This window comes from Fusarium falciforme, chromosome 5 (genome assembly GCF_026873545.1).
Source record: "Fusarium falciforme chromosome 5, complete sequence".
NCBI classification, from domain to species: Eukaryota; Fungi; Ascomycota; class Sordariomycetes; order Hypocreales; family Nectriaceae; genus Fusarium; species Fusarium falciforme.
Genome location: NC_070548.1, coordinates 2460852 through 2476805, shown reverse-complemented (window position 1 = coordinate 2476805; position 15954 = coordinate 2460852). Strand labels below are relative to the sequence as shown.

The window sequence follows — 15954 nt, the reverse complement described above, 5'->3', positions numbered from 1 at the left end:
GATGCCAACGATTCCCATGCACGGCCGCCAAGGCAAAATAAACGCCAGATTCGTTCAACGTGCATGCAGCATGCAACAGCTTGACCCTTTCGATAGTCCTCATACGACAAAGCCTCCCTAGCTATTCTATTTCGCGATACAAGAGGTCGCACAGTGGTCACGCGACCCGCCCTAGGGCTTAACTGAAGACCTAGTGCAGGATAAGAGAAGTGCACTTAAGTAAACGCTAGTCGGATCAAAGATTAAGATCAACTGCCCCGTGCATAAGATTAGTTCAACGCATTGAGGCTGGGAAAGATACCGTTGCTCAGGAACTAACTAGCTACTATAGAAGTGGCTGGTTAAGGAGCAAGCAAACTCGGACCAACGGCGTCTTGAACTATTGATTCAATCAAGAAGTTCGTCCGAAGTTTGCTATCATCCTTATCGCTCCAGGATCTACAGTAGCCGAGAAACACACTACCACGAAGTAGGACAGCAACGGCCTCCTCTTGATTCTTGGCTCGGTGTTCCTGCAGCTCCAAGAGGTTGGGGTTCCGTCCCTACCTCCTTGTAAAAATCGCCGACCCATGTCCATGTCGGAATTTCAGCTCCAATGAAAACTGGGTTTTGTTAAGCCTACACCTTTCAGGCATCTCTAATTGAAGGGTTCTTGTTTTCCTTTTTCGTCGTGAGATTGCTGCTCACCGCGTTCGCCTCACGTACAAGGTGAAGGCGTCACCGCTCTTTGGAGGATGCGACTATGACAAGGAAGAGATATTAGTAGACTTGGGAGTGGGAAATAGGAGATGACACTTCTCAGTTAACTTGCAGACATTGTCTCTCATTGAACCGGGTGATGAGTGTAATGCTCATTTGGTATGTGCCAAAGAGCACGAGCTCGAACCAAACATTTACGGACACATGTATGTGCAAAGAATCTGTGCGGTATTCATCTTGAGCCATTTATCATCCACTAAAGCAAATATTCTTCAATTGCTAGTATGAAGTCTTGATAGAAAGAATGAAAGAAAGTTTCAATGCTCAACTGTTTGTCACGGTACCTGAAGATTGGCACCGGCCCCGAATCCGCCGACGTCAACGAAACAGACCAATGACGCATCGCCTTTTAGATTTTGAGCTCTTGGCCTTGAAAGCTCATCCTCACCCCAAAAGCCCCGACCTCACCTCCGAAACCCAACCTCTGCCCCCCGGCCATGAGCTCCCGAACGCCATGGCGGCTCTGCGCCTATAGCCAGCGCCGACAGGTCCAATGCCCGCGCCATTGGACCCCTTTCGCAACGTCGTCGACGCCCTGGCAGCAGCAGCGATCCATCCACAATGACGGCCCCAAGAGCTTGAACCCCCTCGTTAACCCCCCCGATGTGACCCGACCACCGCCGCTCACCCTCCCGCGACGCAGGGACTGCGATTCGGCGCCGAAATACTACTTTGAGCTGGGAAAGGGATATCTTCGCTTCTACAAGGACGGTCTCAAGAATGTGTGGGCGAGCCGTCGTCTCCTCCGCGAAAAGCTCCAACGAACCCCCGCCGACGACCGACCCTCGATATTCAGACCATACTATGTCCCCAAGACCTTTTCCAGGGCCGATTGGGTTCTTCTCTGGAGGGTCAGGCACGACATGATACGACTGCCTCTGTTCGGGCTCATGTTGATCGTGATTGGGGAGTTCACCGTACTTGTGGTCGCATACGTCGATAGTGCGGTGCCGTACCCTTGCAGAATACCGACCCAGATCTTTACAGCCCTCGAAAAGGCCGAGCAGCGTCGCAAAGCAGCATTTGATGAATTCGAGGCAAAATACCCTAACGGCGTGCTGAGCCCCCGTGTCACCCAATCCGTTGCGCGCGCCCACGTCCTCAAGAGTCTGCACCTCAGCGGATCGATCTGGGACCGTCTAGGTTTCCTCCCACCCGGCATGTGGCAGGCAAAGGGACGATACCGTATGGCATACTTGGAAGGTGACGACAAGAACATTATTGAGGATGGCGGGCCCATGGGACTTCAGTACGATGAGCTGCGGATCACATGCGCAGAACGCGGAATTGATACTCTCGGGAAGAGTGAGACGGAGCTGAGAGGCTGGCTCGGCGACTGGCTACGGTTGACAGCATCCGATGATATTATAGAGAGGAGGCGACGCATGGCGGTGCTGTTCCTAACCAGGTACGTGGTATCAGAGTCAAATCAGTCAAGGCATGGCGGCTAACACTTTGCTTTAGACCCGAAAACTGGCCCCAGCACCGAGACTTTGGCGTCCCTGAATGGCAGTTGTAGTAAAAAGCAGGCAACCGAAAATGAAGGCAGCATATGGGAGCAAGCGATAGACATGAGCAACGGGAATGGCTTCACCTTAGCTCTCGCACATGTATAACAACACATACAATACCGGCTGGATATCCACTCAGCTCTTGGTGATGTAAGATTAGCTCAGATCCGAGTCAACGGCATTGGGGTCTAGCATGTGTATGCGCAACCAATGACACAGTCTGGTGAGGGCCTTGACAAACATGAGTCTGTCAGTATGTGCAACTGTAACTATCAACAGGTTCATCACATAAGTACGGTATTCTCGCACTGCCAAAGTTCAGCATACCGTTTTGCACGTGAAACACCCAAGCCAAGGCTCCCAAGAGTCGAGGCCTGTCCGTCGTTGGCCTCTGAATGGCTTCGGTGCAGCTGTTTCCGAGCTAGACGAAAAGCACGTGGCCACCATCTGCCGCCAACTGACTCGGCTTCCGACGCATTCGGGGGTACAACTGATCATTACAAGTCGGTCATGCTAATCTCATGTATCTTTTTCATCGTCTCTAGCAAAAACGCGACAATGTCAAGAGATCTGATGCCAGTTGGGACCCGCTTGGGGGGATTGTGGGGAAAGGCTCAGCACATGATGCAACTCCGAGGTTCACATGCAACGATCGGGGCCGACCCCAGAAAAGCCCAACATCCATCGCCGCCGTCGACAAGATCCATGACCTCTCATTCTCTGTAACCCCCCGTCGCCGTTTAAAAACCTCGGTCAATTCCCCCACACTTTTTCTCTTTCTTGCCTCCTTGCATCTTCATCTCGTATCCGTCCTCTCTCCACAGATCTCTTGCTCGCCCGTCAGTTCTCATAAACATCACCAGCAGCCATGTCTCTCAAGAACGGTACGTTGGTAGACACATGCCATAGACGAGAATTAGACCCGAGACTGACCCTGCGACAGACAAGTTCCCTTCCTCGGCCGCTTTTGACGCCATCAGCGCCGCCATCAATGCCAGCGACGCCGACCGCGCGGACGCCATCAAGCAGGGTAACGGCGTGTACGCCTTCGTCCTCAAGAACGCAAGCGGCGAGGAGGCTAGCTGGCACATCGACCTCAAGAAGACGGGTGCTGTCGGCACCGGAGTTGGCACCAAGCCTGATGGTACGTGAAGACAGCATAAACGCGATGCGCTCATCCGGACCCTCCTGCGCATTCTACTACGCGACAGCGCGGCTAACACCACTACTCTAGTCACACTGAGCCTCTCGGAGGAGAACTTTGGCAAGCTCGTCGAGGGCAAGGCCAATGCCCAGCGCCTCTTCATGGGCGGCAAGCTCAAGATCAAGGGCAACGTCATGAAGGCGACCAAGCTGGACCCCGTGCTGAAGAAGGCCCAGACAAAGGCCAAGCTGTAATCGCGAGCAAGGATCACGGTGTTTGATGAGCAGCAGTCTTTTTGTATGATATCAATTTCTTGTTTGCCCCCATTGCCTCGGCGTAGAGGCGACTACTATATAGAGGAGTATATCGCGCTCTGTCAATTGATTGATGACTTTTGTCTTACCTCAGATGGGATGAGTTTCCCTTCATACGTCATCGCGTCAGACGAGACCAGCCGCTCTCTGAAGCGCGGCCTTGGCCTCTTCCCGGACCTCGCGCACAATCTCACCAGCCGGCTGGGCCTTGTTGATGAGACCAACGCCGGTTCCCCTGTTTCGCAATTAGACAAGACGGTAAAATTATCCCGAGACACTTACGCCCAGGTGTTAATGATTTGGGTAGCATCCTCCTGTGAGTAGTCCTCCTTGAGGCTCCGCTGACATTCCTCGAGAGATACGCCAGCAATGAACTTGTTGTGGATAGGTCCGATGATGGCACGGCCGTCGTATAGAGGTCCCCAGAGGGTGCTGTTATTAATACGGTCGTTGAAAGGCGACCTATGCCTCGTAAGCTTAAAGATGCTCTCTGAATGTGAGCTGGACACACTTACTTAAGTGTGGACACTCCGCCATCAACGGCCCCAAGGACAATGTCCTTTCGGAACTGGGGATAGACAGATTCGGTTGCGACAGTGAACTAGGAAATATAAGCTTCCTTTTTCAACCATTGACCAGTAGATGACTTACTCTTGTTCCCATCACGACTCCCTCAGCGCCTGTCTCAAGTCAACATCAGCAACTTGCAACCTTGGAAACACTCACCCAAGGCCAAGGCACCGGCAACACCTCGCCCATCGGCAATGCCTCCAGCAGCCACGATGCTGATATCTTTATCCCCAAACTCCTTCTCCAGCATAGTTCTCACTTCGGGCACAAAGCTCACGATACCCGCGCCTTGACGAAACTGGTGGCCACCAGCATCAACACCTTGAGTCACGAGGACATCAGCGCCGTCAAGCACCGCCTCCCGGGCCGCCGCGACATTGCCGACCTGAACAAACACTACAGGGGGCACGTCCAGGCCCTTGAGCGCGGCGATGATGCTACGGTGCGGCTTGACGTCACCGTCCGGCGCAAACAGCCAAACCGCGGCGGGCCGGTGCTTCGCCAGGAGGGGCAGCGCCGTCTCGGTGAAATGGCCGATGGACTGGTGTCCCGTGATGAAGCTGGTTCCGACCCGGAGCGGGCCGTCCGCCGGTTGGTCGGCGCCGAGCAGGGTGCGGGCCTCTTCGAGATCGCTGGAGAGGGTCTTGATGTGCGCCGAGTTGGGTGAGAGGTCAGCCGTCGATGGGAGAAAGCCTATTAACATCAGCCTCATGGATTCAACATTCATTACATGGAAAAATGGATATTAATACCGAAACCGCCGGCTTTGGTTACCTCGGTCGCCATCTGGGCAGAAGCTGCGCCAAGCATAGGCCCATTGCTGATGAGGGGGCTCTTTGCCCACGGGAAACGGTTCATAAGCTTTGAAGGACTCATTTTTGGGAATGTCGATGACATGAGATGGAGTTGAGAGACACTGTTGGGGAGATTTTCTTTTATATGCTCCAGCTTACATGGATGCCTCCGTCGTATTGCTCAACAAATGAGCGTCACGCACCTAACGCCTAGTCCGATGGATGTACGGATATGGGGCAACGCAATTGTAACTCCTAGGTCTGATTTGTCATGATGCTGCACCGCGGAATAAGGAATCGGAATCATACAGACGTTGAAGCATCTCCGCGGACAATTGAGTGGAATGGTCAACTCGATAATTTTGCCATGTCCCTTGTTTTATTCGTTGTCAAACATAACTTGTTCTTCTCTTGTAATCATTTAGCATCGCCATACAATCTCGAGAGACTTGCTGGTAAGAACCTCGGGCGTCAACTTGTGAACCACGACAACCGTCCCGACATTCCCATCACCTGCTCCGAACTGCTCGCACTCGTTTGTTCCAATCTTAGAACTCCATTGCAGCCGCAAAGGAGGTACCAACCTACTGGTTCCTCAAGTCCTGTTCGATGCAATCGCAGTCCCATTCCATATGCCGCTCAAACGGTCTTCGCTCTATGATGTTGAGAGTACGGTCGTACCGAGCTCCCAGCCCAGTCCAGGTTGGATACTGATTCATATCCATCCACTGTGAGCTTGGTCCTGCCAATGGCCCATTGTCCCAGTCGAGTTGTTCGGCACGGTTCTCCCGGAAAAGGTAGCATGAGTTGGCCGTGGAGGCAACCGGGTCGAGCTGTGGACCAAATGCCGCGTCCTCGCGTTCCTCCAAGGCTATGACAAAGCCTATGACTGTTTCGAGATTCGTGCGAGCCGCTGCCTTGCCATAAATTCGAGTCAAACGTAATAGGTGCACTTAACCCGTCATCCTGGCTAGTGAGGATGATCAAGACGGGCATATAGGAAAGGGGACGACTATCGTAGCATCGAGAATAGACTTTGCCCTGGATGGCAATAGCCATGGCTCTGAATAGAGGTCGAGTTATGTAATACTGCTGTTTCTCGGGCTTTATCGTGGGTATCCTGCTGTCGAAGTTGGAGCAGACAGTACCGTGCATGCTCATAGTCATTTCTACCGCAGCGTCTTCGTCTTGGACTGCTGGCTGGTCTCTAAAGTCGAGGATGTGTGCGATGAACTGGCTATACTCTATCGGTACGGTAGGGGCGGAACCACCGGCGATAGAGGTAGTTGTGGAGGGTAGGCCGAAGCATTTCAGGATAGCCTGCTCTGCCTGCAGGGCCTTTCAGCAGAAAGATCGGGACGGTCTTGTTCCAACAATTCAGCCCCATGATCTCGCCGATATGTGACATATCTTTGAGGAGATGTGTATGGTGAATCTGAAAGGTCTCCAGTTGGTTGCGATGGTGCTCCTCCAGGCTCCCACGGAGGTGGTGTAGAATCTCGTGGCGCTCGAGTTTTGCTTGGCGTCTCCGGACGGTGTCGAGACCATGGCAAACTTCGTACGGCGCAAGCCAAGATGGACCTGCATTTTGTGTTGTAGACATGGACGGGGAAGTATGAAGGGCCTTGCTGGGAATAACAGTGTCGATGAGACGAGTTGGTTCTGGATGGCGCTTGTTTATACACAATGAAAAAACTCATAATATTAATCACAGCATAACAATCTTCAATCTTCAATCAAGATAATTTCTCTAACAATCAACTGTACAATGAACTCATAACAACCCTTCCCTCGACCCCAAGTGTGTGACCGACCAATGATTATCGAGACATGATAGCAAAGAAAGCAAAGAGGATAGTGTCGAGGACAACATCGGGGATAATTTCGATGATAAAGTTGAGAAAACAGCGCTGGACAGCGTCGAAGATGGCGCTATGAAGACAGCGTGACCGAGAGATAATGATCATCGAGGTAGGATACCAATGAAAGCAAAAATGATATTGTTGGGGATAATTTGAAGAATACCTTCGAGGAGAGAGCGATGGACAGCATCGACAATGGCGTAGACATAGCGACTGTCAGCTCCACATGGATCGGTAGAGCTAGTTGCTCTTCTTAGCGCCTTCAGTTGAAAAAAAATCAGGGTCCGGGCGGGTTGGAATAGGTCCCATATCGACGAGGTCCTTGAATCGTTCATGAAGCGGCTCTGGCACTATTGGAAGTTGATCGATTGGTTCGAACGTCAAGAGGTCAGAATATTCTTCGATAGCAGCAGAAACCGGGTCGTTAGTCGATGATAGTTCATCGTCACGCACTATGCCAGGGAAATTGTCGATCCAGTTTGGAGTGGTGCCTCGCTGCACGAGGTCGTTTATGGGAATCGGTCGATCGAGCTCGGTAAACTTGGCAAAAGAGTAGGCAGGCGAAAGGGCGCCAAGTCGCCTGTTTCGAAAATCCTCGGTTTCGGCCCTCGATTTGGCCTTGTGCTCGAGGTTGCCACGAAAATCCGCATCGTACCAGCCCAAGTCCCGCTTCACCTGGTCATGAGCGGCGCAGAGCTGATCTTTGTCCTCTCTATCGGCCCACCATTCATCGATCTTCGCCTCACCAGCGACGAGCTTCGCAGCCGTCGACTTCTTGACATGCGCCAGCAGGGTCTTGATGCTCCCGTGCCAGGGGATGGTGATGCCCGACGGCGCGATGGCGACACAAATCTCGCATCGAGGACCTCTGAGATCCTCCTCCCTGGCTGTCTTCTGTGCTCGACGAATGAACCTCTTGAGGCCAGAATGGAACTCTCCATTCATATGTCGTGGAAGCTTGCTTGGAACCCATAGCTTAGCCTTGGTTTCGGCATCAACGGTGTCGTCCTCCTGACAGCGCGGGCAGAGGACCATCGACCCTTGATTCTGCTTCTGCTTCGTTCCGAACTAAGATTCATCGGTGCCCACCGCGAGCCAGACTTCCATGGCGGCACGAGCTGCCGTGGCGTAATCGACCTTGGAGAGCTCCTCGGAGATGTCGATGGTGTTATCTGAGAGTTCGTCGGGGTATGCGTCGACCGCCTCGCCGCGGTCAATCTGGTCTCGAAACTGGTCCTCGGCGTCCTCTTCGTGTAGGAGCTCTTCATCTTCGGGGAAGTCAAGTTCCAGATTCACACCGACGGCACTCAATGCCCTGTCGCCCTCGCTGCTGTTTGTGTCAGACCCGGTTGCAATGTATTGCTTGGCTTGCTCGAGGACGCGGCGGTTAAACTCCCCGCCCAAGGACTGGAGATCTCTGGCCATGGCCTTACTCTCGTCAGTCGTAATTCGTCGGCGCTGCTCGTCTGCGAGATCCTTCATGACCGACTGAAGCGCAGCGCGTCGAAGGACTCGATCTCGGTTCTTCTGAGCCTTGCTATCCCCATCGTGAGGATATTCATCGTCAATCTCGCGGAGCTCTCGGAACAAGACGTTGAGCATGGGGGAGACGCGGCGCATCTGCTCTTTGTTGAGCCTGGAGAAGGCGAGGCTCCCGTCTAGGGGACGGTTGTCTGCGTCAGCGCCCGCAGCATCACCGATCGCCAGGGTGGTAAGGCCTGGCAGCATTGTTCGATCGGCCGTATAGTACTTCTCCATGACAATGGAGTCTGGATCATGCGCCATAATCGCACGGGTCATTTCTGGCCCTATCTTTTGGGACAATTCCAGAGCGGTCTTGCGCCGCATGCTGTAGAACGTGATCGATTCGGTGAGGCCTGTCTTTGTCCCTCGAAGTTTGAGGTAGTCGGTCAAGGCCCCCGCTGGCATCGGCTCGTTTTCCTGGATAGATAACCCGCGAGGCGCGCCTTTGAGGAGAACAGGCTTGTCCTTGAATTCATCCTTGATGATGATGTTTTTCTCTCGCCCTTTGAAGAGCTCATCGATGGTATTGATGCCCGAGAGAACACCCCGGCGCAAGGCGATCGTTAGGATCCGGTGAGGCGCCGATAACTCGAAGGTCATCTGGCCCTTTGGGCTGTGGAGGGATCTGGAAAGATCCTGTTAGCCCGATTATCGATATCGCTCGAGGGGGAAAAGTCTCACTCACAGGATTAGTGTCTTGTTGTGGACCTCTTTCTCGGGGTCAACCGAGTTCGTTCTGAGGTTTCTGATGGCCATCCGCACGTAAAACATGCCCTCGACGTCCGTTCTCTGGATCTCCAGGTCACCCCAGACAAGGTATGGAAGATGGCGGTCGCCTTGGTGCTTGGGCATTGCGAGAGATCCGGGGCGGACAGCTGCAACTCGACCGATTACCCAGGCTAAGTGATGGCATTCCGCGAGCTCTATACATGGCGTCTCCCGGATGTCGAAGTCCATCATCATCAATAGATCCCAAGTCCCAACATGGCTCCGGTTAAGCCGAGATGATCGCTGACTGCGAATTTTGACCTCCTTCTGCAGCGCTCGCGTGATCTCAGTCATTTTGTCGTGGATCCAGCCTCTCGATGGTGGCTCGATTTGTCTCTCTCGATACTTGCGGACAAGCCAGAACTCCATGCTGCATCGATAGCGGACGAGGGTATGGTAACTGATACAGTTGTCTTCGTTCGATCGAGGCACGCACTTCTTGAGGGCATAGACGAGGAATTGTCGGAGCTGCGATGCTAATTTCTTGAAACCCCCGTCGTCGGTCGGGGACGGGAAGCAGACTTCGTCGATATCATCAGTGTCCGAGGGGCGAAGAGAGACCTTGGCCCAACTTCGATAGAGCTCCAAGTGAGAGTTCTGTTGTAACTGAGTTTTCAAAGCCCCATGCCGAAATCCATTTGCGAGGTCGTCAAGCCGTTTGGCCTCCTGGTCGAGGATAAACAACTCGGATCCTTCAGCGCTAGGGTCATCACCTTCAGCTCGATGAAGGAAATCTTTGAACTTCTCGCTCTTGCGGCCGATCCTGCGCGCCATCGTCGATGGTCGGTGGAAATGTAAATGATGGGAAGGAAGGGTGTGTTAGGCTTGGGTGATGATGCTTGGGTGATGATGGTGATTCACGGTGGGCTCGAAGCAAGGTGTTTCAGGGCCAGAAGTTATCCATTCGACCGTGAGAGTGAAAGATGAGAATGTAAACACGGTGGTTGATGTTGATTGATCTTTGTTATGGCCATGACGGAAAAAAAGCGTTGCCAGTGCCTGACACTGCCTGACACTGCCAGGCACTGCCAACATCACCAACCGGGCTCAGGGCCGCCTCCAATACTGCCAACGCTTGGTGTTTGTTTCTACTCTCTTCTTTTCCCTTCCTTTTCCCTTGTGCCTTTCCCCTTCACCAGAGCGGTTCTACCTCATCGTTCTCCCCTCCACCCCAACTCGCATCATCGTCGACAATCCTCCTCTTCAATACCGATTACAGCCTTCATTTCATCGATTTGATCATCAAGGCACTTTATTCGGCGCCTCAATACGCCGAGAGGTAATCCTGCGGCTCATTACCCATCTTCTCTCATCGTCGAGACTAACTCTTTCTCTGTACAGCGCCCACTTCTCCATGCGCGATGGAATTCCCCGCTCTCGACTCCAAGGGGCTTTCCCAGGCCGCCGTCGATCAAGAATCGTTGAAGAGAATCAAGGAACTGTGGGATGAGCATTCCGCGAAATGGCCTGATGATATTCAGCAAACTATCATCGAGAACCTCAAGCATGTTCGCTGGACCAAGAGTAATAGCACTCAGCCAAGCAGCCACCGCATCTGGAAGGATTTGGAGTGGGACTTTGCCATCTGGGTTCTCATGGTAGGCATTTATGGTAGACCAAAGCTTGGTACCATGAAGTATGCCCTGCGAGACAAATTCCCACACATCAACTTCGACTTGATGGATGGGCCATCGCCGCCTCCAGAGCCTCCAGAGCCTCCAGCGCCTCCAGCGCCCGCGTCACGCACGACGCAGTTCGCCCATGTGAGCCAGCCTCGACGATCGAAAATCCCGTGTTGAAGAAGCTAATCAATCATCCAAGACCAGACAGCCTCGAAAGAAGCGCCGCGTCGCCAGTGCCGTGCCCGATAACCGACGCCTTGCCGGTACCGCTCAGGCACCTCCCATCGATCATCAACGCCAAGATCCTCAAGGTATCATCAGCATTACAGACGATGATAGCCTCCCTGGGGCAGAAAGCCACCACGGCCAGGCTCAAGCTGAAGGTGAGGGTGCTGTCTGCCATCGGCACGTAGCCCCTCCGGCGCAGGTCGAACATCATCGCCCAAGCTTCAAGATCTCTCAAGGCAATATATTGACGCGTGAAAACGCTCAACGGGCACGTTCGAATTCCCGTGGAGCCAACAGAGAGCAGTCGGCTGTTCAACAACCCCCAGTGCATCATCAGCCAGTCCATCAAGCGTCCTCCTTCAGCGAGCCCTTCCGACTGCCACCGACGCATGCCCAAGGAGTTGGTAGTATCGAACAGCCGGTCTATCATCAATCCTCAGTGCATAACCAAGCCCAAGCGACCTTCTTTGATGATGCCCCTCGTTCCATTCCTTCGACCAGCACCGGCGCCCATAGCCTCCCTTCCCAATCCCAGGCACTGCCTCAGCGAAGCGACAGCTACCATTATGGCTCTGACCACCAATTTGATCAATCTTCATCCCCGTATTCGACGAAAGCCAACCCGATGAACGTGAATGCCATGATCAACCAACCCGACCAGAGCGTATATGATCTTCCCTCCTCGTCCTCGCTTCGATCTCAGTCTCATCAGTCTAGCCCACTGGCTTCTTACACACCCCCGTCGGTTGGCCAATCTGCCTTCAACGCTGCTGATCCTTATCTTCGATCTCAGCCTCATCAATCTAGCCCACTAGCTTTTCACATATCGTCGCCGATGAGCCAGGCTCCTACCGAGCCTCTACCTCGATCCCCGACTATGCGCCCTTCGACAACCTTCGAGGCTACGCACACGAGACAGACAAGCGACCATGGTCAATCCAGACGTACCTCTAACGATTTCGAGACTCGCATGGTCGCCCGTCTTCGAAACGCTTTCTTTGGGAAGCTCGAGGCCATGGAGGCGAAGCACTCGAAAGAGATCCAGGCGATGAAGGATGAACATGCAGCCCAGTTTCAGATGTTCCAGAAAAAGGTCAACGATGACCTCGAGAGTGCAGCTATAGCCAGCCGTGAATCTCAGAATCGTCTAGAGGAGAGAATCGCTTTCCTGGAAGATAGCTTCGATTTTCCAGAGTAAGCATGGCTCGAGCATTTTCGAGGCTTAAGGTGCACCGAAGAGCACCAGGGGTGAGACATCATCAATGGTCATCAATTAGAGCCCTTACTGACATCTTCCTCCAGACGATCCCTCACTCGTGGTAAGAATTTCTTTTGGTAGACACTGGACCTGGACAGCGTCGACAGCGATGGGATGGAGGGGATCGGAGGCAATGATAATTTTGGAGGACAAGGGCTGGGGTAAACTTGTCATCCAGGCATGGGATATGCATGGGCATCACCGAGAATACTCTTTGGCGATATGTCCATTACTAAGAATGGTTTATGAACCATCGGTGGAATAGATAATAGTCGATGAATTCAGCTAAATGACAGACATGTGCCATGCCTAGGAAGTTTCTTTAATCTCGAACCTACGTGCCGCCTTATGCTAGGCGGGTCGACTTTCCAATACTCTTGGTTACAGTCCAGTCGACGATCGTTGGCTTTGTGGGATTAATAACCAAAGTTGAACTGACGAGTGTTCTGGTGATGGAGGCGAGACTAGGGTCCTATGTACTCCGTCACGGGGCATGCATGGTGCCTATCATCATCACTCAGGTACTCAAGAGTCACGTCAATAAGCATCGAGCTACGGGCAGTGCTTTCAGAGGCTATGCAGAGCCGAAGACTCTAATCCTCGGGGCGATACGCAACAAACAACATCTCAACCATCCACAGACGTAATCCATCACCTTGCCTTCGGGGCGATGCGCAACAAACAGCCTCTCCATCATCCTCGCCTACTCCTCTTCGATATCTTCAGGCTCGATGGTAATAGCCCGACTGGCTCGGGGCCTATGAGGGGTCTTGGGAGTACGACCGCTCCGAGTCTTTCGTGGGGAGTTGAGGTCAGTTGACTGGCTGCCATCACCTCCACGACTGACATCGGTAGCGAACCCCTCATTCACCGTAGAGGCCTTCTTCGACTTGCCTTTTCCCTTTCTCTTGCTCGCGTTGAATCGACGGCTCATGGCCATGTAGGCCTCCTCGAGCTGCTTCTCTTCGAAGAGCGACAGGTACTCGAGCATCTCGCCTATCAAGGTTAGCGATAGTAATCGAAGGAAGGCTGTAGACTTACTGGCGCGCTGTTCGCCCATGAACCCGGCGAGTTGAACGTTGGCCGCTTCCTTGAAGGCCTGGGAGGAGGCCGGGAGGTTCTTGGTGTGCTTGATCAGAGGGGTTTTGCCAGAGCTCAAAATAAAGCTCTCGAAATACGCATCGATGGTCTCCAGGCCGTCGATAAACTTCGCCAAGGCCACATCGGCTGGATCTTCGTCCTGATCCTCATCCTCGCCGGTAGCGCCACCAATCGAGGAGGTGCGACTGCCGAGCGAGGCACGACGGCTGTTCATTGAAGATCGCCGGCTGGCTTCGCTGGCAGTATCCTCACCCAAAGATCTGAGAATAGATCGAAGATCGGCCTTGATGATGCGATTATCCTCTTCGAGCTTTCTAAAATCTTGTTGAGATCGGAAAGTTAGAGGGGGCAGTGCTATAGACAAACTTGATCCGCTTTGCGTCGTCGAGATGCATTTTCTGGGATGCCTGGATGAGACCGGCGAGCTGATATAATTAGCAGAAGGTCCAGTCCTAGTAATGATAAACGTACTGCTTTCATGTTGTGATGTGTGACAGCTGTTCCAACGTCGAGCAAGGCGCGGTTATGAACAGAAACCCATGGCGTGGTGCGGGTGATATCGATCGATGGGTCTGGTACTGGATTGACTGATTCTGGCTGGTCTCCAGCATCATCAAGGCGAGGATTATCCATCCTCAGAGAAGTCGGTGGTCGATGTGCTTGCGTGAGTGCGATGATGGTGTGTTGATAATGAGAGGATGAGGTTTGTGCCCTCGTTCACCTTTGTGGTCAAGGCGGAAGGAAGAAATACCTAAACAGAAGCAAGTGGAATCTCGAAGAATAATGCACCGGCCGATGGCGTCGACGGTTCATGGGCGTTGATAATTGTCAGTGTTGACAGCTGCTTGACAGCTGCTTCCGCTACGCGTCAATTCCCGGTGGGAGAGATCGCCCACGTCCGAAGACGGTATAAATACATCTCCCTAACTACCTACCCATTGTGATGAGAGTAAACCTCGGGTTATAGCAGTATTATATGATGGTTATCATATTTAGCGAAGAGTTCATTGTAAGTTTCTGTATATGATTGTGTACATTTTATGACTATTTCCTCCTCAGACCATCAATAGACAGAGGTGCCTCCTTGGCATGGTAAACAAGAAGTAGATAACTAAACCTCCCTCTCTCTCTCTCTCTCTCTCTCTCTCACTCTCATCACCCGTTGGTTCCCTGCGTTTTATGACAAACCATCAATTGAATATGCATGGTACTTCTACCCTCACTTACCTATATAGGGAGTATTTTGTTTCACACGTGACATCGAATCCTCACTACAGTGGTTGCTCACAATCACACATCTTCCGTAGTATAGTGGTCAGTATGCAAGCTTGTCACGCTTGAGACCCGGGTTCAATTCCCGGCGGGAGAGATCGCCCACGTCAGGAGACGTGATTCCTTTTTTACTTTTTTGCCCTTTTATAATTTTTTTTGATGGTGGTTGAAGCAGAGTCAGGCCGAATACCACTGTTGTGGTGGTGCGTTCAGAGGTTCACATTCCAACTAAGCGGGCGTGTGACAGGCCTCTGAGTGAGGAACCTGAGTGCAGGCAAACTCCAGATCATCGAGTTAACCGTGTCGGACAGCTTAATATCGAGCCCAATGAAAGTCGAATTAGAGACCTAGGCGTCGGTCTATGTTCGTACTCTATTCACCATAGGGCACGCCGAGATAATGATACTCCTTGAAGGAGAGATCATGGACTACAACCTCAGATCACCGCTACCCTACATCAATCAACAAGTGAACCTCAATGCTATATATATCTACATTGCACATCGGTCTTTATTTGATGATCTATTTTCTTGTCATCTCGATGACCCAATGATTGTCCCAGTAAACAAAGTCGTGGTTGTACCTAGTCACAACTGGTGAACTGCAGACTGCCCCTTTCGCTCCATAGGACATGGACCTACCAACTCCAGTGCCAAGTATCACAGAGCACATATACACCCTGGGATCTGTTGGGACTCTGCCGAAACGAAGCACCCAACAATGATACAGACCTTCTAGCCCATAGGCGAAAGGACCGTTTATGCCTTCGTTTACCGACATGAGGTGTTTCAATTCGCAGGTCCCTGCGTACGAGTACGTAGCATCAATCCAGAGAACCTGGATGATAAGTCATGGTCGTATATCCCCCCCAAAATTCGCGCTTCACCATCGATCCCATCTTCCCCTACCCTAGCTCATAGTGATACTAGCCAGGCACAATCTTAGATCAGGTGCGTCCTATAGGGCGCGTTAGCAGGATGGCGTGTGTCAGATGAAGCCGGCTTCCATTCCCACGCGACTCCCGAGGTCGAGACGGTGTGATGGTTGGTTATGCGTTTTATCCAGCTTCATAACAAGATATTCCAATGGTTCATCGAGCAACGGCCTGGGGAATCCGGCATTGCAATTGGCTGTTGTTGTGCCAAAAAGTCAAATTGGCATCCGCATGCAGCACATGATTGGCCAAAAGGGCCTATGCATGTCTCGTGAGCGCCAAATGACCTAGCC

At 52.4% G+C, this 15954-nt stretch overlaps 4 protein-coding genes across 4 annotated transcripts; 2 read left to right on the top strand and 2 right to left on the bottom strand.

The window, feature by feature from the left end:
- Nucleotides 1–1163: 1163 nt before the first annotated feature.
- NCS54_00697500 (Letm1 RBD domain-containing protein) lies at nucleotides 1164–2278 on the top strand (the record flags this gene model as incomplete). Its single annotated transcript, XM_053152416.1, has 2 exons — nucleotides 1164–2167; nucleotides 2224–2278. The coding sequence occupies exons 1-2, from the start codon at nucleotides 1197–1199 to the stop codon at nucleotides 2276–2278; spliced, it is 1026 nt and encodes a 341-aa protein (XP_053008391.1). The 5' UTR covers nucleotides 1164–1196.
- Nucleotides 2279–3138: 860 nt separating this feature from the next.
- NCS54_00697400 (SCP2 domain-containing protein) lies at nucleotides 3139–3668 on the top strand (the record flags this gene model as incomplete). The annotated part of the gene is made up of 3 exons (XM_053152415.1): nucleotides 3139–3154; nucleotides 3214–3414; nucleotides 3505–3668. 3 exons carry the CDS (start codon nucleotides 3139–3141, stop codon nucleotides 3666–3668), a joined length of 381 nt encoding a protein of 126 aa, XP_053008390.1.
- Nucleotides 3669–3854: 186 nt separating this feature from the next.
- NCS54_00697300 (NMO domain-containing protein) lies at nucleotides 3855–5183 on the bottom strand (the record flags this gene model as incomplete). Its single annotated transcript, XM_053152414.1, has 6 exons — nucleotides 5051–5183; nucleotides 4455–4991; nucleotides 4380–4408; nucleotides 4244–4329; nucleotides 4011–4190; nucleotides 3855–3963 (listed from the first exon to the last, which is right to left on the bottom strand). Exons 1-6 carry the CDS (start codon nucleotides 5172–5174, stop codon nucleotides 3855–3857), a joined length of 1065 nt encoding a protein of 354 aa, XP_053008389.1. The 5' UTR covers nucleotides 5175–5183.
- Nucleotides 5184–5731: 548 nt separating this feature from the next.
- On the bottom strand, nucleotides 5732–6695 carry NCS54_00697200 (Hypothetical protein; the record flags this gene model as incomplete). Its single annotated transcript, XM_053152413.1, has 2 exons — nucleotides 5732–6292; nucleotides 6336–6695. 2 exons carry the CDS (start codon nucleotides 6693–6695, stop codon nucleotides 5732–5734), a joined length of 921 nt encoding a protein of 306 aa, XP_053008388.1.
- Nucleotides 6696–15954: the final 9259 nt, after the last annotated feature.